This window comes from Trichosurus vulpecula, chromosome 3 (assembly GCF_011100635.1).
Source record: "Trichosurus vulpecula isolate mTriVul1 chromosome 3, mTriVul1.pri, whole genome shotgun sequence".
In the NCBI taxonomy this organism is placed as follows: domain Eukaryota; kingdom Metazoa; phylum Chordata; class Mammalia; order Diprotodontia; family Phalangeridae; genus Trichosurus; species Trichosurus vulpecula.
Window position 1 is genome coordinate 96,239,598 of NC_050575.1, and position 25,878 is coordinate 96,265,475.

General features: G+C 42.8%; 1 protein-coding gene across 8 annotated transcripts in view; it reads left to right on the forward strand.

Annotated features, from left to right (window-relative positions):
- The window catches only part of FAM193B (family with sequence similarity 193 member B), a 43,013-nt gene extending 24,479 nt beyond the window's left edge, over positions 1 to 18,534 (forward strand). For 7 of the 8 annotated variants that reach the window (XM_036751396.1, XM_036751401.1, XM_036751395.1 and 4 more), the window contains 4 exons: positions 11,413 to 12,400; positions 12,808 to 12,883; positions 14,258 to 14,355; positions 18,113 to 18,534. In XM_036751396.1, the coding sequence (XP_036607291.1) occupies positions 11,413 to 12,400; positions 12,808 to 12,883; positions 14,258 to 14,354 (1,161 nt within the window). In that variant the 3' untranslated portion in view covers position 14,355; positions 18,113 to 18,534. Of the gene's footprint in view, positions 1 to 11,412; positions 12,401 to 12,807; positions 12,884 to 14,257; positions 14,356 to 16,722 lie in introns of all 8 variants that reach the window. The other variant, XM_036751399.1, reaches the window with a different exon arrangement.
- Positions 18,535 to 25,878: the final 7,344 nt, after the last annotated feature.

The following is a 25,878-nucleotide window of genomic DNA, read 5'->3' on the forward strand; positions in this document are numbered from 1 at the left end:
GCAGGACTTGACGACTGATTGGATATGGGGAGGGAGAGAGTAAGGAGTTGAGGATAACAGCAAGGATGACACAAATATCTGATCTTTGTCCATTCACATTTGTGTCATTTAAAAATGTTGCTGTTAATGTACTATATGCCCTTTTAATGTGTACTTTCCATTATACATTCGATTCCTACCAAAAGGGCATTTTATAAATGTAGGCAAAATAATGAGAATTTAATCAGACTGAAGCTTGCTAAGAAAGGAGTGGGTGGGATTGGTGATCTCCAGCTGGGAATATTTAAGGAATACTGATTGCTTTAGGGATATAGCTTGCATGAGAGTGTCTTATTTTAACATTACAAGGATACGTGACCCCTAGGTACAGTCTTCACTTGATAGAGAATACAGCATTACTGCACCTTAGTAGTTGGCCTTTGACAGACTGAAAAAAATTCACCACCTGCTAGCCAACCTTCTATTTCCGTCTCTTCACATTTAGTTAGATTGGTCCTCTGAAGAGAGATTAGTCACTTGGCCTATACTTTAAGCCTTTCCAGCTTGGTCAGACTTGCCAATACTTGAGTTCTGTCACCATAGCTTCTGGGAATTTGAGGATACTTTTACACCACAGTTAAGCGTCTAAGATACTGAATGGAGGAACAGCTTTACCGTACAGTCTAAAAAATAATCTCGTTTAAGCTCCCCCTTTGGGAGAAAAAGATTTTAGTTGATATCTTTGGTTTATTACCTAGATTTCCCTCTGTACTCTATCCTTTCCCCTCCCCACTTCTGGAAAACTATCTCTTATAACAAAGAATTATTTTTAAAGAAATAAGAAAGAAATTCAGCAAAACTGATCAGTGAATAGGAAAAAATATGCCGTTATGTTCAGTGTTTCACATCTCTGGATCCCCTACTTCTGCAAAGACATAGGAGGAGGTGTTTTGGGGGCCAAGCTTGTTCTTTGTAATTTTGTAGCATTTGTTTTTGATTTGTGGTGGTGGTGATTTCCATTTACATTGTTGTAGTCATTGCATATATTTTTCTTGACTCTGCTTACCTCACTTTACATCAGTTCATGTAAGTTTTTCCATGCTTCTCTGTTTTCATCATACTAGTCATTTCATATGGAACAGTAACATTCCATTTCATTCTTATATTACAGTTTGTTTAACTTTTCTCCAATCGATGGCTAGCTCCCCTAAGATCATCAGTGCTTCTTCCCCTCACCCCGTAACCAGCTCCGGGTCACTGTGTATAGCTTTTCCTTTGTTGTATTTTTAGGTTCCCTGGATTAACCAATACTCTTCTCTTCGTCATGTTACGTGAAGTGTATTTGCCTTTAATTATATAGCTCCTTTTTAACCAGACTAGTATTCCTTTGGTGTTGTGTTTTGCCTTCCATTAGAAACTCTCAGCTGGGTCCTTGATTACCCAAATGTCTTCATTCCTTTCTTAACACTAGGCCTATCCGTGTATATCTAATCTTTGGATTCCCTCCAGTTTGTCTGTCTTTTTACGGAGGTGTTCCCAGAAACTGAATGAGGAAGCCAAGTGAACTCTTCATTGTCTCTTTTCAACTGCACTTTACTTCTTGGGCCTTGCCCAGAATTACAGCTACTTTTAATAAAAGATCTCACTTTATTGGTTCTTTATATACATCTAATCATACATCCGTATACATAGACATGCTTACCTAACTTGCATATCAATTTAGCTGCCTTCCATATTTCTGATTCTCAGACTGCACATGGAGAAGGTTTCTTTGTCCAGCAGTTGTACTACTATCTTTTTGGCTCTTAGTTCTTGTCCTCTTAGACTTTGAATATATGTAGCACTTTGCCAATCCTGTCTGCTCATCAAACAACTATTGACACTAAATTTTTTTCTGTGTTAGAGTTGATAGAAGGGCTTGATGTAGCTTGGCTCCAATCAGCCCCTCTTTAGGGGCAAAGGGTTGGGTGAGAGGATATAGATTCAGGAGTGGTGGGCACCTTAGCAGTCATCTTTTCCAATTGCTTCGTTTTATAGATTAGGAAACCAATTCAGAGCAGTGATGTGAATTGCCAGAGGTTACACAGGTAGTAAGAGAAAAACCAGTATTTAAATCAAAACCCTCTGGCTCCAAATCTAGCCCTCTTTCAACCACCTTGTGCTAGGCTCTACACTTACTTTTTCTCTTTACTTGGCAGCCACTCTGGGGCCACTGAACTCTCTGTAAGACCATTTTACCCCAAAATGAGAATTAGAGCCTCGTGCTATATTGAAATAACTTCTTGCAGTCATCTTCTATGGCCTCCTTCCACTTTTACATGATAACTTTCTTAAAATAGTTCATATAACACCCAGAGAAGTAAGTTTTATTATCTTCATTTTACAGGCAAGATAACTAAGATAGTGAATTGATTTGCTTGAGACAACACAGCTTATATGTGGAAGAGTCCCAGGTCTCTTAATTCCAAGGTCAGCACTTTTCTCATTCCTTCCGTGTTCCTCATGTGATTGTCAGTATGATGCTGTCCTTGTACGATTCTTCTCTCTTCACATCATATAAGCCTCAATTGCTCCTTCTCGCCTTCATGTAAGATGCCACTTTTCACTGAGCATTATATGTGCTTCTCTAGGTCTGTCTTGTATTTCAGATTTGCTTTCTTCCTACTTCATTCATCTTAAACACTCATTAGGCATAATGCTGTGTGCATTGAACTTAGTGCTAAGGAGACACAAAGTTTAGATAAAACATAGAACAGTCCCTTGTCTCATGGAGTTTGTTATAACTTAGCTATATGACAGGTGTAGAGACAACTATCATACAAATAATCATTGCATTAGGAAGTTGCATACAGTCTTTTGTATGATCTGAGCAGGAAAATGTCATTACCAATTGGAAGGTAGAATAAGGGAAGGATTTCTGTAGAGGGTTACCTTTGAGTTGATTTTTGAAGGATGGATAAAGAATTGGACAGGAAAAAAGGGAGAGGATATTCCAGGGAGAGGGAACAGCAGCCTTAGCAAAAGCATGGAGGCAGGAAAATATGAGGAATATATGGGTAATCAGATACCCTGTGAGCGCTGAAGGGTTTTAAGTAGGGGAATGTGTTAATTAAATCCATGTAGAAGGAAGATTATTCAGATAGTAGCATGAAGGATGGGTTGGAGAGGTAAAAGTAGAGGTGAGAAGGCCTGTTAGGAAGCTATTTCATTAGTTCCAGGCAAGTAGGAGTCAGGGCTTGAATGAGATCAACGGGAAGAGAGAAGGGACAGATGCAAGAGGTGTTATGAAGGAAGAATCTGCAGGGCTTGGAAACTGGAGATGTGAGGGAGGGAAGAATCAAAGATAACTCCAGATTATGAACAAAAGCAATGGAGTAAATGGTGATGCAACTAACAGAAAAAAGTGAAGTCAGGTGAGAAAGCAGGTCTTGAGGCTTTGGACCTACTGAAGTTTTGGGACATCCGGGTGGAAATGTCTGGTGGGCAGTAGGATGCTGGTCAGGAGCTCAGAGGGGTCAGATCTGGATACAGATTTGGAAGATGTTTCAGTAGGCAAATGATGGGTAATTAATGGGAATTAATGAGGTTGCAGATGGAAAAGTTGTAGAAAGGACATGTAAAACCTTGGGAGACACACTTTTTTCTCAAGGGTATGAGGAGCCTGTAAAGGAAGGTGAGCTAGGAGCATGTGTTGTCACTAAAGCCAAAAGAGTATCCAGTAGGAAGGGGCAGTCGGTGGAGTCAGAAGCTGCAGAGAAGACAGAGGATGGAGAACAGAAATAAGACCATTGTAATGGGTTCCTATAGTCATTGGTGATCTTGGGAGGAACAGTCTAGTAGAGACAGTAGCCATATTTTAAAAGATTGAGGAGAGTGAGGAAGTAGGGATTTAGGGTATAGATAGCTTTTTCAGTAAGTTTGTCCAGAGGGGAGAGAGATGGGATAAGAGTGGGGAGATTGGATCTTGTTTGTATTAGGTATGAAGGAGCCAGTGAGGAGGGACAGGGAGAGACTGAAGATGAACAAGCTTAGTACAGTCACAGTCTGCTCTCTGAGTAACAAAGGGCTTCTCTGAGAGATTGAGTTTGTCCTGTCACATAACCTTGAAAATTGAGGTCTCAATTAGATACCCAATGCCGTTTTGCCTTAGATCTGGCTTCTTTGAGTTTTCCTTCACGTTCTGACTGCCAGAAGCAAATATCCATAAAGAACCTAAATCATAGATTTGTAGACTGTATGAATCTGGAAGGAACTTTAAGGATTACCTAGTCTAGTTTGTTCATTTTACAGGTCATGGGATCATAGATTTCAAGCTAGATGTGACCTCAAAGCTCTCTAGTCAGACTCCTCCTTTTATAGATGAGCCCTAAGAGGCTTGACTTGCTCAAGGTCACAAAATAAGGTTGAGCTGAAACTTGAGCCAAAGTTGATGTCCCTTGACTTCCAGTATTTCCACTATGCCACACTGAATCCCTTGGAAGAGGATAGCACCGTTATGTTCATTCACTTCATTCAGCAGTCATTTATTTAGTGTTTGCTGTGTGCAAGATCCTGTGTTAGGTGCTAGTATAGATATAGAGATGAGTAGGTTCTAGTATAGTGGGAGGGTCTTGAAGATAGGGGCATAAATAACTACACCAGGATTTAAGATGTAATACAGGCCAGAGGAGGGGAGGATTCTTTTGAGGCTCGAGGCATCAGGCTATTCTTCCTGGAGAAGGCTGGCATTTGAATTTGACTTCTTCTCTGGGAAGATACCCAGGACCAATCTGCCTTAAAGCTCACTTCGCTAAGCTTTGGTTTCTCAGCTATTAAAGGAGGTAGGTATGTATGAGTAGTTTCTGATGTCTCCTTATTATAGTCAGCGTTTCTGATCAGTGGCACTGACATTTTGCTCTGCATAGGTCCGTGAGCTCATGTAAATGCTCTTGTGCTTCCTGGCCTAGAGTGGAAAGAGATTTGAACCTGGATTCTTGTCAGTTCTGTCACTTACTGGTCCTGTGACCTTCAAAAGTCCCTGAACTTCTGTGAGTCTCCATTTTCTCACATATAGAGTGGGGATAATAATCTCTATCTTGCTTACTACCTAGGACTGGATGAGCTAATGGATGCTAAAAGGATTTGTAAATTGAAGCCCCTGGAGCTATATTAGGAGGTGGCCTGGAAGGGCTTATGAGTGGTTCTAGGGGCAAGTTAACTCCCTTACTCTGAGGAATGGCCTGCTGGAGACTTTACCTGATTCCGGTGGGCACTGGTGGGCCCTTAATTGAAGGCAGCCCGGCACAGTGGATAGAGAGCTAGTCTTAGCATGCAGAAGACCAGGTGCATAGGAGGCCTAACTCTGACACCTCCTGGTTTTGTGACCTGAGGAAAATCATTTCAGTGCCCCACACATCTTTAGTAGTTGCAACAAAGATGCCGATCTGCTTGGTGGCAGAGTACCCTCCCAGGGGGCTTCTTACTCAGATAAAATCATTAGGTCGGGGGAAAAAATACAGCAGTACTAAACTGGACTGTATACCTGACCTCTTTGTACTCCTGCCATTGTGTAGCATGCCACAAGGTGGCATACTAGCATCCCTAGCTCCATTACTAATTGTTACTGAAGCTACACGTAAATGATTATTGGATTAATTTCGTGCATTCTGCACACATGGATTTTGGATCATTGAAAAAACTCAGGTAACCTTGAGTTAGATTTCCCTCATCACGCTAGGCTGGTTTCCTTTGCAAAGCTGTTAATCTTGGTGCTGTTGTTGAAGTGATAATGAAGGCAACAAGATGGCGGTCTGTGTCTGTGCTTTCTGTGGAGGGATGAGGATAAAGAATCTATGCCCTTTTATCCCCTTACGCGAAGGAAGCAGAACCTTTGGGGTGTGTAGCCTTTTAGCTTTAATTTTACTCTTCCTTCCTTCCTTAGGATGTAGCTTTTAGCTCTCAGAAGTCTGTGAAGTAGATTAGAAGTCCTATCTTAATGTTCCCTTACATATTTGTTTTTATTTAGTGTGCCCTTAAGAAAAAATCCCAGATCACTCTTGTCTTCATTGATTGGCCAACTGTAGGTCCCAGGCCGAGCCTCACTTGGTCATTATTTGTGCCCTGAGTGGCTCCTCCTGAATGGAAATAGTGATTGTTTCTGTTTTTACCAGAAACCCTAAAGTTTTTCCCCTCCCAGATTTTTTTTTGTGGCATTTTTTTTTGACTAGGTAAAAGAGACCATTCTCTCCGTCCTTTCTTACCTAGCCATAATCACCGATTGGGCATTGCCCCAGTCAGACTGAGACCTGTCCAAGACCTTAACTTAAAAAAGCCGAAGCCTCCCACTGCATCCAGGGTCATCTCCAGCCGTCCCAATCTGTATCTTGCCACTGGACCCAGATGGTTCTGGAGGAGAGAGAGGCTGGTGACTTTGCACAGCCCTCCCCTCATGTATTTAGTGTGGCTGTTTTTAAAATGCTTTCACATAAATGAACTCACTTAAAGTCTTAGTATCCTAAGTGACTGGAGGTTGGCTGTTCTATCTGGTGTGGCAGGGTCAGAGTCAGCTCCATGCTTATCACTTCAGTCACAAATTGTACCTACTGAAAATCTTTGGTAAAAAGCCAGCTTTATTGTAGTGGGAGGAACACTGGATTTGGAGTCATAGAGCTAGATCTGAAGGTTCATCAGAAGCCCTCTACTGCTAGTCCTTGAAAGAAATGGAGGCCCAGGAAAGTTGTGACTTTTCTAAGGTCACATAAGTAGTAAGTGTAGGAGGTAGGATTTGAATCCTGGCCCACAGACTCCAGAGCTAGAGTGCTTTCCACTGTACTGTCGTCTCAGATCCTGAATTTGAATCCTGACTCTATTGCTTTCTAGTTGTGTGACTTTAAGCAAGTCATTTAACCTTTATGGGCTTCAGTTTCCTCATGTGTAAAGTTGGAAGGTAGGACCATATGACTTCTTTCCGTCACTAAATTCTATGACTTCTCTAGTCCAACATCTTCATAGCAGAAATCCTCTATAGCACCTGTCCTCTGTTTCAGTGCCTGCATTACCTGAAAATTCACCAGGCCTCCGTGAGGGAGGAAAGGGCAGTAGATATTATTTCCATTTTAGAAATTAAAAAGCCAAGGCCTAATGAGATTAAGCCATTTGTCTAAGGTTCCTTGGTATTCCTCCCTGCAATCTGAGACATCTATGTCTATATCTATATCTGTATCTATATCTGCACACACACACACACACACACCCTTTCTGTGCCCAAAGCAGTTTTACATCCTGCATCTCATTTTAACTTCACAATAGCTCTGTGAGATTAGTAAGACAGGTATTATCCCCTTTTTATAGTCAAAAGAACCTCCTATTTCAGTCAAGTCAGTCAGGAAGAAGCATTTCAGTACTTCCTCTGTACCAGGTATTGTGCTAAGTGTCAAGGGTACAAAGAGAAGCACACCCCCAAAAAAAACCCACCAAAAACAAAACAAAAAAAACCAAATCCGTACTCTCAAGGAGCTCACAGTCTAATAGCAGTCTAATTTCATCCCTTTCCTTACTTCAGATCTCTGAAGTAGGTAGTACAGATTTTATTTTCCTGCCTTCATAGATGAGAAAACAGGCTTGGGGAAGGGAAGTGAACTTGCCCAAGGTGATATAGCTAGGAAATGGTAGAGCTGGGATTCAGACTAAGACCAGACCTCTTTGCCTTTTGTCCCACAGCTAATTAGGGACTGACACACTACAGCCGGAGAGGTTTTATGAACCAGATACTCAAGTTTCTGTCATGGTTCACATCTCAGCCATGATGTAAGCAGTTCTAGCAAGGCCTAAACCAAGTTACGGGTGATACTGAAATTTAGTAGAAGGCTAATAGAGGAATGGCCATGTTTTGTTAAGGCTGCACGAGGGATATAAAAACACATGTGAAAATGGGGTCATGTATATACAAGCAAAACAAGTCTAATCTTTTTTCCATATGACAGACCTCCAAATAATTGAAGCCAGCTATTATGTCTCCCTCAAGTCTTTCCTTCCACGGGCTTAAATATCCCGTTTCTTCAACCTATCATTAGGAATTTGTAGCCCTTTACTAATTTTGTTGCCTTCTTCTGGATGCTTCTGTACTGCCAATGCGACATTCACAGCACTGACTGGTGGCTATGAATATGCTAGTGTAGTTCTGAATTGCAAAATATAATACTCTCCATACAGAAGGCAGAACCAAACATTTATTCAGATACCAGAAAACCAAATCCCAACACCAGAAAGCCAAATCTGTCACAGCAACAAAGAAATCCATACGCAATAATAATGCAGGGGGCACCGCCATCCCAAAGCCTCCCCCCCGCCCCCCAGGCCCTCCCACAAACACACACTGCTAGCTTTGGGCTTGCCCGCTTCCTCTCTCTCCCCCAGCTCTAACTGCTCTCAACAGTTTCCTCCCTCTCAGCTCTGTTCCACCCATTCAGCAAGCTCCTCCTACTACAGGCTTCATGTGACTTAAGCAGGTCACATGGGCCTATTAATGTATGGGAAGATCTTCAGATTTACATTACCATTAAGCAAAACTACATTAACAATACAGCTCCTGAGTTTAGTTACGTCCTTCTTAAACTGTGGTTCCCAGAATGCAGTACTCCAGATATGGTCTGGTGATAATCACCTTCTTAGTCCTGGATGCTGTCTCTTTCAGTGCAGTCCAAGATTGCATGATTGTTTTGGCTTCCACATCATGTTGCTGACTCACTGAACTTTCAGGTCCACTAAAACCCCAGATATTTTTCAGACAAACCTCTGTTTAAATGTCTCCCCCATTTCAAACAGAACACTAGCAAAACTTAGCACTCTTAGGAAAATCACCACATACGGTTCCAAGGTCACTGTTCTCATTTTTTCTGAGGTGATCTCCCCTATGCTCTGTTTTGAGAGGAAATGGTTAGAATGACGTTGATAGTGGGAAGGTAGTTGGATCTGTCATACTCTTGTGGCTTATGTGCTCTGTGGAAGACCTGATGCCTACATAGTTTCAGATTGTCTAGTTCCTCAAGGCCTATAGGCCCAAGACTCTGTTGAATAGTGGAAACCCTTCCCATATCAGATGGAGCTCTAGGGTTGTAAACACTTTGCCCTGGACAGTTGGTATACCCTTAGTATGGAAAAGGAAACTCACCCTCTGCTGTTACTTAGACCTGGATATGCTCCCCTCCCCTTATTCTCCTCTGTCAGGGTCTCAGTTCTTTCCATCCAAACTATTTGTTCTTCCTTATATACTAGGAGCTTGAGTAACAGGGAGTATCCTGCCATGCCAGCTACCTATAAGGTCACAAGCACAGTGACAGTCCAGTGTCACAGTTCCATATATATGCTGCAGTTTTAAGCACTGTATAATTACCCTTTCTCACATTTTGATTACAAATATTCTCAGATCTTGTGATCTGCATTCTTTTGTGGTTATTTTTTAATGAGGAAAAAAAAGTTTTTATTACAAGGTCGCCTAAGAGGTGTAAGGGAATTCAGATGGGAAAAAAAGTATTAATTGATGATAACCTATGAAAGCCAGTTTAACAGCTCTTTGTGCCAGGCTGAACTGGCTAGTTATACATTAAGGTCAATGGTTTAAGGCCCTAAAAAGCAAATTCCTTACAAAAGAAAATTTTAAAATAACAACCCAATATGGTTTCTAATATAGTAGGTGATGTGCCATGCCTTATCTCCTCAATTTATTTATTTTTGCCAAGTGAAAATTTTTGTATTTTGTTTTTTTCCAATTATATAATAATTTTTAACATTCTTTGTTTTTTTAAATTTTGAGTTACAAGTTCTCTTCCTCCATCCCCTCCCCCCTCCTTGAGAAGGCAAGCAGTTTGATAGAAATTTTTTCCCCCTTTTTTTTTTATTATAAATTTTTATTTTTAGTTTACAACATTCGGTTCTACATAATTTTGAGTTCCAGGTTTTCTTCCCTCCCTCCCCCCTTCCTCCCCAAGACGGCATGGAAAAAAAAAAAGGAGGGGGGGAAGGCTAGCATGAAGTGTGCCTCAATCTGCATTTATACTTCATAGTTCTTTCTCTGGATGTACATAGCATTCTCCATCGTGAGTCCTTTGGAGTTGTCTTTGTACCTTGTGTTGCTGAGAGGAGCGAAGTCTGTCAGGGTTGGTCCTCACAGAATCCATATATCTGTGGTTGTGTATAATGTTCTCCTGGCTCTGCTCCGCTCGCTCAGCATTATGTCGTGTAGGTTTTTCCAGGTTGTTATGAAGTCCATATCATCCCCATTTCTTATGGCATAATAGTATTCCATTACCTTCATATACCACAGCTTGTTCAACCATTCCCCAGTTGATGGGCATCCCTTTGATTTCCAATTCTTAGCTACCACAAAAAGAACCGCTATAAATATTTTTGCACATATGGGTCCTTTTCCCGCTTGTGTGATTTCTTTGGGATACAACCCTAGAAGTGGTATTGCTGGGTCAAAGGATATGAACAGGCAGTTTTCAGAGGAAGAAATTAAAGATATCTATAGGCATATGAAAAAATGCTCCAAATCACTACTGATTAGAGAAATGCAAATCAAAACAACTCTTAGATACCACATCTCTCCTGTCAGATTGGCTAAAATAAAACAGGAAAATGATAAATGTTGGAGAGGATGTGTGAAAATTGGAACATTGTTACATTGCCGGTGGAGTTGTGAGCTGATCCAGCCATTTTGGAGAGCAATTTAGAACTATGCCCAAAGGGCTATAAAAGTTTGATAGAAATTATACATGGATCTTCATTGTTTTCAAGGATTACTCTATGTTCTGTACTCATCTCTGTGTTCTCAAAGGTAGCGATGCATATCATTATCAAAACAAGTCATTAGAAGATATGAACAAAATAGTATTGAATCAATTCCTAATAAACTGTTATAAAGCTAAACTCTCCTACCTGGCTCCTACCTGCCTTTCCTGGTTCATTGTGCATTATTCTCTGCATTATATTGCAGCCAGAGTGAACTCCTGGCTGCTTTCCTTATCCATGATGCTACAGTACTCATCATGTGTCACATTTGTCCTGGCCTTTTCACAGGCCTAGAAAGCATTCTCTCTTCACTTCTGCCTTGTAGAATCCTTGGCTTCCTTCAAAGCCTAGCTCAAATGCCAAGCCTATCCTAATCTCCTTTAGTTGCTAGCACCCACTCCCTCCCAGATATTACTTTGTGTATACTTTTATGTATTATTTATTTTTAGGTGTATATGTTGTATCCCTTCAGTAGAATGTAAGCTTTTAGAGGGCAGAGAAACTGCCTTTGTTTTGGTCTGTGTCCCCCCAGTGACTACAGTACATAGCAATTAATGCATTTTGAATGAATGAAAGAGAATTGACTCCCAGGTATCCTGACCTCAAGTCCCATTTCATTACCACTAGAGTGGCTCTCCCAGCTAACTCTGCATTTTGTATTTTCAGGAGAAGGAGAAAGCCCAGCTGGAAGCTGAGGGCTCTAAGCGTGCTGATCGCAGCTCCATGGCTGGTCGGGGTGCAGAACCATCAGGGGAGAAGCTCTTGGAGTGGCCCCAGCTTGAACTGGAGCGGGTCAACAGCTTTTTGACCAGTCGCTTGCAGGAGATCAAGAATACCATCAAGGAGTCCATCCGAGCCAGCTTCAGTGTTTATGACCTTAATCTGGATGTGAATGACTTTCCTAAGAAGGCAGCCATGCTAGAGCAGAGGGACCTGCTTTCCCGCCTCAATGGCTCATCTGACCTGCAGGAGATTGGCCTAGATCTCTCACCTTTGACTTTGGGTTCCTCCCAGAACCACACACTACACTCCCCCAGTGATCTGGGCCCACCCCAGGATGAGAGAGTGCCTCTTCCCCCACCTCCCACCACTGAGAATGGGCTGCTTAAAAGACTTAGTGCTGTGCCCAACCTTTCCCGGATGATCTGGGTTCAGTCCCCAAAGGCTGCTGACACAGCCCCTGAAGGGCTGGGCCGGAATGTGAAGGATGCAGTCTCCATCAATGGGCCTGAGCTCCCTGAGCCGCCACCTGGAGGAGGGGGTAGGCAAAAGAAGAATAAGAGGCAGAACAGTCAGGCCAAGAAGAGCGAGACATATGTAGTACCTGGGCATCAGGCCAAGCTGGAGAGTCCCCCAACCAAGGGACAGGCTTCAGGAGCCAGGCAACCTGCCAAGGGCCCGGAGACCCCAGAAGGGCCCCGGGGGAGCCGGTCAGGACAGAACTGGACTTGGAGCGCCAAGGCTGAGAAAGGAAGCTTGTGGAGAAGCCGGAAGAGTGAGGCCAAAATGGACAGGCCAGAGCAGGAATCCGTGCAGCCTCCTGGCCCAGGCCATGGGCCACTTGGGAGCCCAGCCGGCCTGGGAGCCTCACCACAGACCAAGGGAAAGCACAGGAAGAACCGGAACAAGATGGAAAAATCTACCACCTCTCTGGGTGAGTGAAAAAAAGAGCGAGGTGACATTCTACATTTTTTTTTAGCCCTTTTCCCCCACGTATCACCTTAGGAAAGGTGTATTCTGGCTTTGAATTTCAGTTTGGATGAGTTGGGGGACTTGTCAGAATATGAAGCTAAACACCATCCCGCCCTGTTCCAGCAGTGCCTCTCCCTCCTTCCATGCCTAAAAGGCCACGTGTTGACCCTGAACTGGCTCTATCACAAGAAAAACCTCTGTCTTGAACTTTGTATTTGTCCGTGAGGCAGGCATGATAGGTTGTAAGTCCTTGTCGGGGAGTGGTTGGGGAGTCCTAGGCTAGAAGAAATAGCCATTTCTTGGGTAAGCTGTACTTTGGGACCGGGAACTAGATGGTGGTGCTGAGTGGCTTTGGGTATGTGTTGCTAGATGATGTGTTCCTGCCCAAGGATGTTGATGGAGTAGAGATGGATGAGACGGACCGGGAGGTGGAATACTTCAAGAGGTAGGTGGGGAAAGGGATAAAATCCATGGGGATATCCTGGATCTCAGGGCCTATCACTGCCTTCTCTATGTAAAGTGAATGCCTAGGACCTTGGCTCCACCAAGAAACTCTGGTGAACTAGTTACCTCCATCACTGTTTAGACCCTGGAGAGCTACTGAAATTTTAGAAGTCCTTGTTAGGGAAACCTGATGAGAACCTTTCTGTTCTAGCTGATACTGTCCCGAAGTTTGTGTGCCACCTGTGTTGTCCTTTGGGTGATAGTGAGTTGGAAGTATAGGGAGAGCCCTCCTATCCCATCTTGTGCTGCAGTCAGGATGATTGGAGTGGACTTTATTCCTCTTTCCCCATTCTCTCCTCTGTAGTCACTTAATGTTAGTTGAATTGATTCTAGTGTTCCCAAAGTTGGCTTAGTTACTATTTTGTTTCCAGAGTACATGACAGGGAAAAGAGTGGGATTAGGTGGGGTATCTGTGAGGATCCAAGTATTAGTAGTTGTCCTGATTTTTCCCTTAAGTCCTTGGACATCTGTGACTTCTCACTGAGTGACCACACATATCCCAGTTATAAGTAGCTCCCATTGACTGGGATCTTACTCTTTTCTGGTCCATTAACAAGGAACACCTTGGCCAGCTTGGGTGGCCCCTGACTAGGGAGCCTTGTTTAACCTGAGATTTTGGGGGGTTATTTCTGGCCTTTTATTAATCCCCTATCCCACTTCCTGCACTACCCCCAGATCTCACCCTCCTGGAAACCGGAGCAGATGAGTGCACAAGTTTTGCAGTTTCCACCTCTTTGACATAGGAGGGCATTTCCAGATTGTAGGATTTGGAGTTGGAATATACCTTAGAGATCATCTAGCCCAACATTTCCCGCAGCAGTGAGTGGTGGCCCTGGGATTTGTTACCAGGTCTTTTGATTCATGGGCAGCTAGATGGCACAGTGGATAGAACGCCAGGCCTGAAGTCAGAAAGACTTGTATTCCTGAGTTCAAATCTGGCCTCAGATACCAGCTGTGTGACCCTGGGCAAGTCACTTCACCCTGTTTGCCTCAGTTTCCTCATCTGTAAAATGAACTAGAGAAGGAAATGACAAACCACTCCGTATCTTTGCCAAGAAAACCCTAAATGGGATCCTAGAGTTGGACATGACTGAACAAGTGAAAACTGACTCCATATCTGGTGCTCTTTCCAGTACATCCCATTACCTGATGTATGAAAAGAATGTGGGGAAAGTGGTGCTGATGGTTTGGGGTGGAGGGCAAGTGTATCAGACTATTCTGATCAGTTTGGTTTTCATCTTAGTTGTGGAGAAACCACAGCATGGCGTGATGGGAGGAACAGAAGGGAGCCTCTGGTTTTTGTCTTTCCTGCCAGGTTCTGCCTGGATTCTGCAAAGCAGACTCGTCAAAAAGTGGCTGTGAACTGGACCAACTTCACCCTCAAGAAGATCACTTCCAGCGCAGCTCAGTGAGGTGTGGTGGGGGAAGGGTATTGTGTGCCTCAGGGTGTGCCACATGGGGCAAGGGGGAGGAGAGGGGGGGCTTCTCCTCCCCATTTACCCACTCCTCTTCCCAGACACTGCCTCACTGTGTCCTCTGTCCAGGCCTGGCCTGGCTATGGGAGGCCTCACGTGCACGCTCTGTGGACTGGAAGGTTTGGCATCCAGTGTAGCACTCCTGCCTCCTTTCCCTTTCCTCCTCCCCACTGTGGTATCATTTCCCCTTTGCACATCATTCTGTGAGCCTGAAGGCACTTCCTTTCTTCTTTGACTCTGAGCCCTGCTTACTCTGGGTCTGTCTTTAGTGGTCAGGTGGGCAAGGAGTTAGGAGGAAAGGAGATCATGTCCCGTGCTCCATTCCCCCATCCCAGGGTGACTTGGCTTCTAAAGGACCCTTTAGTGGGATGCCTGGGGCCTTCCCTCTCCCCAGCTACCAAGTCCCCAGAGGTAATACTCTGATGGTCCAGGTCCTTTTTGTCTTCTTTCATGTCTCATTTTTTGATAAAATAGGGGAGAATACTGACAGGCCCCAAGTTGGGGGCCTTGGTCATGTCCTTTCTCTGTATCATACTCACATTGACCCTCCCGCTGGGTATGTAGAAGGGCCATCCTGGACCCAATAAAAAAAACTTTTTAATTTTTTTATTTTATTTAAAAAAAGGATATAATTTTTGTTGTTTCTTACTGGTTTTTCCATGCCTTCCCTCCTGCCTGGTCCCTTTGTTCTCCTTTACTCCAGCTTCCCTTCTCTATGGATTCCTGAGATGTATGGGAACACTAGTCACTGGGCATCATTTCATCCCTTCCCCAGAGGCGAAGGCCTGGCTCCCCTGCGTTTCTTCTGCCAACAGGGACATTGTAGGGAGCATGGAGCCCCAGTGTTTAGCCTTCACTTCATATCCAGCTTGGATTCCAGGAGAAGGACCTTCCTTGTACTTTCCCACACACAGAGGATACCAGATGCAAAGTAATAGGACACCCTTAAACAGAGCCAGCCTCCTTCCCCCCACCTCCATTCCAGGAGCATCTGGGTGGGGTAGAGTCAGAAGATATTGAGCAGGAGGGGACCTTCTACATCATCTCGTTCAGCCCCCTCATTTTACAGCTGAAGAAGCGGAGGCCCAGAGAGGGGAAGCGGGGAAGGAACTTCTCCAAGGTTAATAAACTAGTTAGTAAATCATAGAGCTAGAATTTGGACTCAGGCCCTGAGTCTAAGCCTTATGCTATAAGCCAGAACAGGGGCATCGAAGAGAAAGGAAGGTCTCTGGGATATGAGGAGCGTTTTGTAGGAGACAGGAAGATGTCAGCAGGATGGCTGAAAGCTGTCTGGAAATGGGGAGCTTGGCCCCCAGATAGGGAGCCTTCAGTAAGCACCACGCCCACCCTACATTGTTGTGGACTGAGAGAACACCACTCCCTCCCTCCCATATCCCCCTTCTAGGCATGTCCCTCAGCCTGCTGGCCTCTGGCCTCCACGTTCAGCTGTCTGCCTGAGAGCTTGGCGTGTTATACTAAAGGCTGTAGCAGCTGTCCTTCAGGGCCTGGGGAAACTGACTGGAAAGGGGGGAAAAGTGGGATTCCATTTCTTGAAGGGGAACTCATGGGACAATGGTCTTGTTGTTAAACTTGGCACAGGGCCCCAGCTGCTATGTGGCCTGTCTTCCCACCTCTGTAGCACCCACTGCGGTGGGGAGTGGAGGGTTGGGGGGATGTGGATCAGGGCTGCACAGCTGCACTCAGCAGTGGGGGGCTGGACCAGGTCCCTGGCACACTGGCAGCTGCATTCTGTCCTCAGGAATAGAGAGAGAACCTGCTCTCTCCTGTCCCTTACCGCCAGCCCTCCTCTCCTCCCTTCCAGTGAGGTTGGGAACTTTCCCAAGTAACTAGCTACAGACAGAGTCATTTTCATTCTAGAATAAATGGTTCCAGGAATCTTCCTCACTGCTCCTCCCTTTCCCTCCCACCTGCCTCTAGGAGTGCTCTCTGAACCTCCTGCCTTCCTCTGAAAACAGACACTTTCTATCCCTTAAACACAATCGTAGGATCTACAGCTGAAAGGGCCTTTAGAGGTTGTCTAGACCACCCCCTGCACCCCTATTCCCTTTTTACAGTAGCTTGGTCAAGATAAAGTTGGTAGCCAGGATTGGAACTTCCCAGGTTCTAACTGGACTCCAAATTCACTACTTCTATCAGTGTCCCCTGAGCCAGTTACTCAGGGCCTCTGGCTTGACTTGCTGAACACAGAAGTGATAAAATCTTTTGAGAGTTTAGTGGCAGCACGTTCCCTAAGAGCTGAATCCCTAATCAGCTGACCAACCCCGGCCCCTCAACCTTGTTCCAGATTCTCTCTTTTCTACCCTGGGATGAGCACTGGAAGTTCCTAGAGCTGTATTCCTAATTTCACCATCAGTGGTGGGGTGAGGAGCCTTTACAGAGTGCAGCAAGAATCTTGAGTATCCTTTGAGTGAGTCTGGCCACTTTTCCATTTAGAGGACTTAGTCTGTCCACAGACTCCTGAGCGTCCCTCTGGGCAATCAGAATTGTTCCCTACACACTTGAGCCAATCCAGGATGTGGAAGGTTAAAGGGGATCGAGTTTCCGCAGACAGAACAAATACCTGTAGTCTACAGGGAGAGCCCTTCCTCAGGATAGACATGTACTCGCTGATGAGACTCAGTCCTTTATGAAATTCTTCACTTTTACAAATTTCTCCTTCCCTTCTTTCCCCTGTTCCCCAAGTTCCCTTCTAGGAGGGAATCAGGTAGGCAAGATTAAGGAATAGACAGGAGCATAAAGAACACAGGCTCAGAATTACTGCTCTGGCTTTTCTCCTGGTTTTCTTGTAACTCTTACCCATAGGCTTATGGGAGCTAGTACCATGTGCCCCAATCTTCTCTTGTGTTCCTTCCCCAATCTTGGTCCTTTTCCCTTGGATCTGTGGAGCCAACATTCCCAACCAGCCTTTTCTGGGCTAGTTGGCTGAGTGGCCTGAAACTGGAAGGCAAGTTCCCTTTCCTTTTCCCCTTCCTCCTCTCACTTAGGTATGGAGAGCTGAGCAGCCAAGGTTGTTAATACCAGGTGCTTATACTTATCTGGAAATGTCTGGGAATGGGAAGCTGGAGAAACAGGGGTCAATGTAATAGAGATCGAAACACCTGTGTGGAGCAGCAAAATTTCAGGGCCTTGGAGCTCCATAGCCAGAGGTCATGTAGCTGCTGGGGCCGGCCACCTCAGAGGGAGAATTGCTGGGTTCCTTCTTCCATCAGAGAAGACAGAAGCCTGGCATTCAGCATGATGTGCTGGTTCTGCCACAACCAGGGGGAGCAGAATTTAGTGGTGGTAGTGCCCTCTTGCCCTAAGGAGGACTAGCTCTTGTAGCAAAAAGGACCCTTTATACGCACCCACTTTCCTTGAGGCCTAGAATACCTTTTGAATGAACCCACTATAATCTGTCCTGTCCATTTCCTCCCAGGCATGTGTTCTCCCTCCTGTGATTGGGGAAGTGGGGATGGGGATTGAAGGCAATCCAGATATCCTGATGAATGTTTTTGATTTCTTTTTGTAACCCAAGGAGCGGAAATGGCAGGCAGGCCTGCTCCTGTTGCCATGGTGATCACGGGGTGGAGGTGGGGGTAGTGAGGGGATTGGAACCATTCCTGATGTATGTTAAAAGCCTGAACTATGGAACAGGAAGAGAAGCTGGTTGTGTTATCACCCTCTTTTTTCCCCAGCCCCTGCCTGGTCCACACTGAACTATTCTTCTCCAGGATGGTCGTAGCTCTTGGGTATTGGCTGAATGTCTGGAGAGAAAATACTCTCCCTCCCCTCTCCTGCCCTCACGGTGGCTCTGTCATTCATACCTGTCCACTTGCCACTTGACCACCTAAGAACCCCTCTTCCCGGATGAACCAAAACCTGGATTGACACTGAGCTGTGATGGAAACAAACTCTGGATCTTCGAAAAGCCGATTTCTGGTGCTAGCCAGCCTCCGTACTTGGAGCCCGGACTGGGACGGGCTGCTCCCCCAGGGCACTGTGGGGCGAAGGAGCTGGTGGAATTGCCTGCCCAGCGCTTCTCTCTGTGTTTGGTTTTTTTTTTATTCTTTACTTTTGATACTGTGAAGATCTTTCATGCTGAAAGATTAAATGACATTTGGACACAGGCAGTGTGCACAGTGATTTGTTCATCTTGCTTAGAATCAGACCAGGCCACGGTTTGCTGCAGGCACAGGCCTGAGGGGCCTTCATGGGGCTGAGGGGGCAACAGAGGTCCCACCATGCATCTTCTCTGTGCTGAGGATAGGGGTGGGGGGCCACTGGACATTCAAAGCTTATTTCATCTCCAGTGGTTACTTTTGTTTCTTTATCACCTCCCCTTGGTGTCCACACTCTGCCAGTCTCAGCCTCCTTTTTCAGCATTCTCTAAATGAAGGGGATTGCTGAACTCCATGGTGCATAGCCACATGGCGTCCCCATGAGATGAGATCTGTTCAGAAACTGGGCTGGGGAGGTGGTGATGGGGCCGAGGAGTGGTGAGCAGATCACAATCATTAAAAACACAGCACGTTTTCCCCAGACAAAATCCAGTTTGCTCTCTTGAATTCTGGGTCCACTTGTTTATCTACTTCCATTCATTCAACAAGCATACTTAGCAATACCTATTCCATGAAAGGCACATAAAGCAACAACAAAAACTGTCCCTGCACACTGAGGAGTGTAAATACTACCAGGAGGATACAATGTTTATGTAGATAACTGTATGCAAGATGTTTTGAGGAGGGAAGGAACATTGAGAACAAGAGCAGGGGCCCCCCGATGTCATATTTACTGATAAATTAGTTCAGCAGGCAGCTGCTGGTCCAGATGTATGTCTTCCTGGGTAATAGCCATTTTTTTAAAAAAGTTAATTTTTTCAGTGTAGATGGTTAGACCAGTCTCCCATCACTGGATTTTATTGAGGAACCTTTGCTGGGGCCAACTATAATGAGTATATTTGTGAATAAGATCCATTTAGAACTCACCTGCTGTCAAAAAAGAGTTCTTTCTGGACTCTGCAGAGTCCACCTCTTCCATGACACTGTCAAACAGCTTAGGTGAGCATGTTTCTATTTTATGCCTCAATTGACATTAACACTCCGTGGGTCATTGAACAAAGCTATGTAGTCTTATCTAATTTTAACAGGTAAAACCAACCTAGGATATTCTAAAAATGTACATAGACTTTTCATGAAGATTTACATAGAGATGAGAAAATAAGCATATGTGTTAGTAGTTGCCAATCTCTTAGTTGCCTTTTTATGGAAAAAGCACTATTTTCTTTTGGAATCTCCGGAACCGACTAGGCATACAAGACCCAGAAGTAATTGAATATGACAAAACAGTGTTCAATAAAACCAAAGACCAACTTCCAGGGTAATGACTGTTCACTAAAAACTGGTGGGAAAATGAAAAAGTCTGGCAGAAATTAGATGTAGACTAACATCTGACATCACATGCCAAAGTAAACTCCAAATGGATACATAATCTAGATATAAAAGATCATCAAAGCATAGAAAGAAATGTCTTTCACAACTGGATAGGGAAAGAAAGGGTCACAGGAGATAAAAATAGACAGTTTTTATTATTAAAAAGAGTTGAAACAAAGTCAACTCAGTTAGGAGGGAAACAGGAAAAATCTGCAACAAGCTTCTCTAATAAAGAGTTCTGATTTCTAAGATAACTAGGGAATTGATATAAATACCTAAGAATGAGAGCTGCCAGGGGGTAAGTGGTCAAAGGATATGATTATACAGTTCTCAAAAAAGGGAGATCAAGCTTTTTAACTTTTCATATGAAAAGTTCCAGATTGCTGCTAATAAGACAAATGCAAATTAAAAACAAATCTGCGGTTCCACTTAGCCATCAGATTGACAAAGATGACAATTGTTGGAGTTGCTATGGAAAGAAACATGTTAATGGTGTGCTGTTGATGGAACCTTGAAGAGGTTCAACCATTTTGGAAAGTCAACAAATTATGCAGATTTTTTGACCCAGTGATACCAGTATTAGACTTACAACCCAAATAGATCAAAGAGGGAAGGAACCGTGTATACAAAAATATTTTTAGCAGCACTTTTTTATTGTAGCAAGAAACTAGAAACAGTACTCATCAATTGTGGAGTGGCTGAGCAGATTATATGAATGTCATGAAATACTACTGCACCATAATGACTACGACATTGTAAAAAAAAAAATTCTGAAAGACTTAAGAAGTGGGATAAATGCAATTATCAGTCTAGAACGGTAAGTTATGCTTGGTGGGAGAGATGATGGACAAGAGGCAAAAAAATGAGATATATACATTTTCATCCATTGCCAATATGGGGGTTTATTTAATATGACTATTCTTGTTACAAGGGAGGGTCTGGGAGCAGGGTGGATGGAGTTAAGTGGTAATGGGGAGTAGTGATTTTGTTGTTCAGTTGTGTCCGAATCTATGTGACCCCATGAACTTTGTCCATGAGGTTTTCTGGGCAAACATACAGGGGTGATTGACCATTTCTTTCTCTGGTGTGTCCCCATTTTACAGATGAGGAACTGAGGCAAACAGGGGTTAAGTGACTTGCCCAGAGGCACATAGCTAATGAGTATCTGAGGCTGGTTTTGAACTAAGATCTTTCTGACTCCAGGCCTGGTGCTCTATCCACTGCACCACCTAGCTGCTGTTGAGTGATACCAAGAAAAGGGGAGGAAAAAAAAAAAGAAAAGAGCATCAATGGATTATTTTAGATCATTAGAAGAAAGCAGAAGGAAATTCAGAAGCATCAGACAAGTAGGATAGTATTGGAGTTACCATGTTAAATTAGAAACATAGTTCACATATATATGCATACATAGAGCAGAAACTTGAAGAATCCATGAGTGCCTTTAAAATTGTTACCTCCAATACTTATTTTTAATAGTATTTTTTTCAATTACATGTAAAGATAGTTTTCAACATTCATTTTTTTTATAAGATTTTGAGTTCTAAATTTTTCTCCTTCCCTAACCCCCTCCCCAAGATGGCAATCTGATAGAGGTTACACATGTGTAATCATGTTAAACATATTTCCACATATTTCTACATTAGTCATGCTGTGAAAGAAGAAACAGAAAAGGAAAAAAAAACATGGAAAAACCAAAGGAAGTGAAAACAGTATGGCTCGATCTGCTTTCAGATTCCCATCAGTTCTTTCTCTCACTGTGGATGATGCTGACTTATTCTCTATGTGATCAGATGTGGCTGCTTTTCCAGATTCCATCTTAAGTACCACTTCTGTGTTTAGTAGTCTTACTGAGGTTTAGAGAGAAGGTGGCTTTCTTCTCTTCTCACTCTATGCTCTCTCTAGTTGACATCAGTTCCCTATGCCAACAAGGCTCATCTTCCCCGCCCCCCCCCCCATCCTTGAGCTTTATATCCAGCTCTAGTATCTCTCTCAAGCTTTAGTCCTATATCACCTTTGGTACATGCCAAACTGGATGGGCACAGGAATACAGGTATCCAAAACTCCTTCCAAAGTCACTCCTCTTCTGAGCTTCCCCATTTCTGTAGAGGGAACCATTATCCTTTTAGTCACCCAGGTTTACAACTTCTGTGTCATTTCCCCCATGCTTTATTCTCACGCCACATATCCAGTCTGTTGACACATCTTGTTTTTATTTTTACTTCTATTAATCTGTCCCCTTCTCTCCACCTACACAGCCACCACCCTGGTTCAAGCCCTCATTACTTCTCACCTAGACTATTGTAATAGCCACCTAATTGGTTTCCTTGCCTCAAGTCTCCGAGCATCATTCTCCACACAGCTACCAAAGTGATTTTCCAAAAATGCAGGTCTGACCATATCACTCTTCTCCTCAGTAAACTCAGTAAACACTTATTTTGTCTCAGAATAATGTTTTTAAATTCATAAAATAAAATACATAAGATTACTAAACCAGTTATACTGAAATAGTTATCAAAATATTTTTAAAAATAAATTCATGGGCTCCGGGTTATAACTCAGTGACTTTCTATTAGCTCTAAGAATTCCTGTTTGGCACTGAAAGCCCTTGACAGCCTGGCCCTAACCTACTTTTCCAACCTTGTTATGTATTACCTTCTTACATACTATAATCCAGTCAAATTGACCTTTCTGTTCCTAATATATGACATTCCTATCTCCTATGCTTTTGCAATGGCTATCCCTTGTGCTTGGAATGCACTCCATCCTCACCTCTACGTCTTAGAACCTTTAGTTTCCTTCGAGGTTCAGATCAACAATAACCTTTACATTAAGTCTTTCTTAGTCCTGCAGCTGCTACTTCCTTATCCCTAAAATTATCTTGTCTGTCTTATGTATACATATATTAGTACATGTTTTCTTCCTCAACTGAACTATAAACTCCTTGAAGACAAACTCATTTTTGTCTTTGTATTTCTAGTGTCTAGCACAGTGTTGGTACATGATACATGTTACAAACAGTTGTTGATTCATTGGTTGTACTATAGTCAACAGTGAGAAGCAATTAGTACAAAAATGTTGGCAAATCTATTTTGCATGTGTCTCTTGCCATTCCCGGTTCATTAACCAATGATCAACAAGCATTTAAGTGCATGCTGTTTGATATATTAACGTGTTTGGTGTCTGAAGATGAAAAAATGACAACCCCTGCCCTCAGTGAACTATGATCTAATCAAGAAATACATGATTATAATACAAGTTCAAAAATTAAGTTCATAGGAAAGGCTAAAATGTCAAGAGATTACAAGAGGGAAGGAATACTTCTAACTTTTAAAAAATCCCATTTATGTAGCGCTTAAGGTTTACAAGGCACTTCACAAATATTTCATTTGAACCTCACAACAACCTGAGGTGGGTGGGGGTGGAGGCATAAGTGCTGCTGTGTCTATTTTGGAGATGAGCAAAATGAATCAGATTGACTTGCCCAGGGTCACACAGTAAGTGTCTGAAGCTGTATTTGAACTTCGGTCTTAGACTCCAGGTCCGGAGCTCTACCTGGCTGCCTTGGGGAAGATTAGGGAATACATTATGGAGGAAGTGGCACCTGAGCAGGGCCATGCTGAAGAACAGTGTGAATAGGCGAGCATGGGAAGATGCTATATTGTGAATGTGGAGAATAATCTGCCACGTCATAAACAGGAGAGAACATAATAATAGGAAACCTCAACTAGATCAAAATCCTTCTCAGGATCTTTCTTGTACAATGAAAGGATTGAACTAGATAATCTCTGGATTTCCTGTATCCACTGCCCCTCATCATAGCCAATCCTTACAACAAAGAATTTTCTTGAAAAGAAAGAAAAGGAAGAAAAAAAATTTAATTAACAATGGTCAACATATATTTAAAAGAAGTTATTTTTCCTGTTGTAGTTTGTTGATACCCACTGCATGCCTCTCCATTGCCCTATGTGTGACACTCATTTCAGAAGCAGTTGTATTCTTTGTCTCTGACTACCATATAGTAGCACCAATAAAACATTAATAGTAAAAAGATGGGCCTTCTCTTTTAGAGGAAACTTGGTTCAGCAAAGGAACTTTGCAATTTCCTGAATACAGTCCAGTCTACTGTCCTCTAATGTTCAGCTCTAGTTTTAACTTGTCTACCTGTACTGTCTATCTCAAATCTATAAAACTATGAACACGTGTTTTAGGGTGTCCATCTAAATTCATGTAGAAATCTGATCAACAAACACTCTTTATCAACTTGGTCTGGAAAGACCGAGTGTGAATGGAAAAGCCAAAATGTCTTTGGATGATTACAGATCTCTTCCAGGAACCTCTGCCATATATCCGGGAGCTTGAGGCAGTCAGCAGGACGTCATCCACCAATGAGCAACTGGAGGACTTCATCATCCACAGAAAATCCCTCCTTAACCTGGACTCTGATGTATCATAGTGGTGAATACCATTGATGCGCATCCATCTGCCAGTTTTTTGATGTTTCTTTTCAGATAGTCATTGAAATATATTATTTCTGTTCTATCTTCCAAAGAATCTTGGATGATCTTGATGCATGGATAGGAGAAATTTCAAGAGACTTTAAGGCAGCATTTTGTCCTACTAAATCAAACGCTTTTTCATAATAAACAATAAGCACAATGGGATCTTACATTTTCTTCATCTTTCAGTTAATTGTGAAATGGTGAAGATGTGGGTTGAATATTGCTAGCAAAATTGTTCATTGTTAATTGTTCGTTAAGGATGCCCCAGATTCATGTATAGCTTACTCTTGTAAGGCTTTTGTATAGTTGGAACAATAGGTTTGTCGTTATCCATGTTCTCTTGGTCACCTTTTTCCAGTAATAATAATGTCTTAGGTGTTTTTTTCCCCGAAACATTGGGTATCATTTCTTCCTTTATGTCCCTTGTATATCAGTCATCATACCCTTACAGATATGTATTACTCCAGCAAGACTACTATATATACATTGTCTAATCTGCTACTTTTTTTCTGTCTTGCTTCTCTTTCTTGCCATTCCTACCTCCACTATAAGCATATCTGGGACTGTTATGCTATAGTCTCAATGTGGTGGTCCCAATGTCCTTGATGGAGAAAACAGTTTCTCATCATTTTTTAAAATCCCCCCCCCCCATTTTCTTCTGTTTGTATTTTTTCCTTTTTTATCCTTGAATGCCATTGGAATGACTGCTTAGTTGAATATCTTGGATTCTTTAAACTGGTTTTAATTTCCATTTTAATTCCAAATTAATTTTAATTTCCTCTCATAGAATATTATTTAAAATTTTTAAAAACTATTTTCTCTTCCTTCCCCCATCCACTGGGAAGGCAAGAAACCCTATACACATTGTACATATGAATCCATGCAAAACATATTTCCACATCAGGCATGCTGTAAAAAAAAAAAGTGGGGGAGAGAAGGGGAAGAACAAGAACAGGAAAGAAAAATAAAGAGAAATAATATGTTTCAGTTTGCACTCAGAGTCCATTAGTTTGGTCTTTAGAGGTGAATAGCATTTTTCATCAAGAGCCTTTTGGAAGTGTTGTGGATCGTATTTGTTGGGTAAATTTTAAAATGTATTTAATTTATTTTATTTAAACTTAAATACAATATGAGAAAAGAAAACATTGCCATGTACACAGCAGAACATAAGAGAAGATTCAATATAAAACAATTTCCATTTCAAGAAAACCTATATAATAAATACTACATATTGTTTTCAAAGCTGCTCAGCTTTTGTTTCCTGCTGTGTACTTTTTACTTGATTTTTTCCTCTCCCCCCAAAGAAGGCTACAATTAAGCATGGATACACACACACACACACACACACACATCTATAAACATACACATATAAACACATATACACTCATACCTATGTATGTAAGGCTGTACTATACTTGCTTCCTGCTATCATCTGTTTCCCTGAAGGTAGATAGCATCTTCCTTCATAGGTCCAAGTCTTTCTATGTTTTTCTAAATCTCCCAGCTCATCACTTCCTATACTACAGCAATATT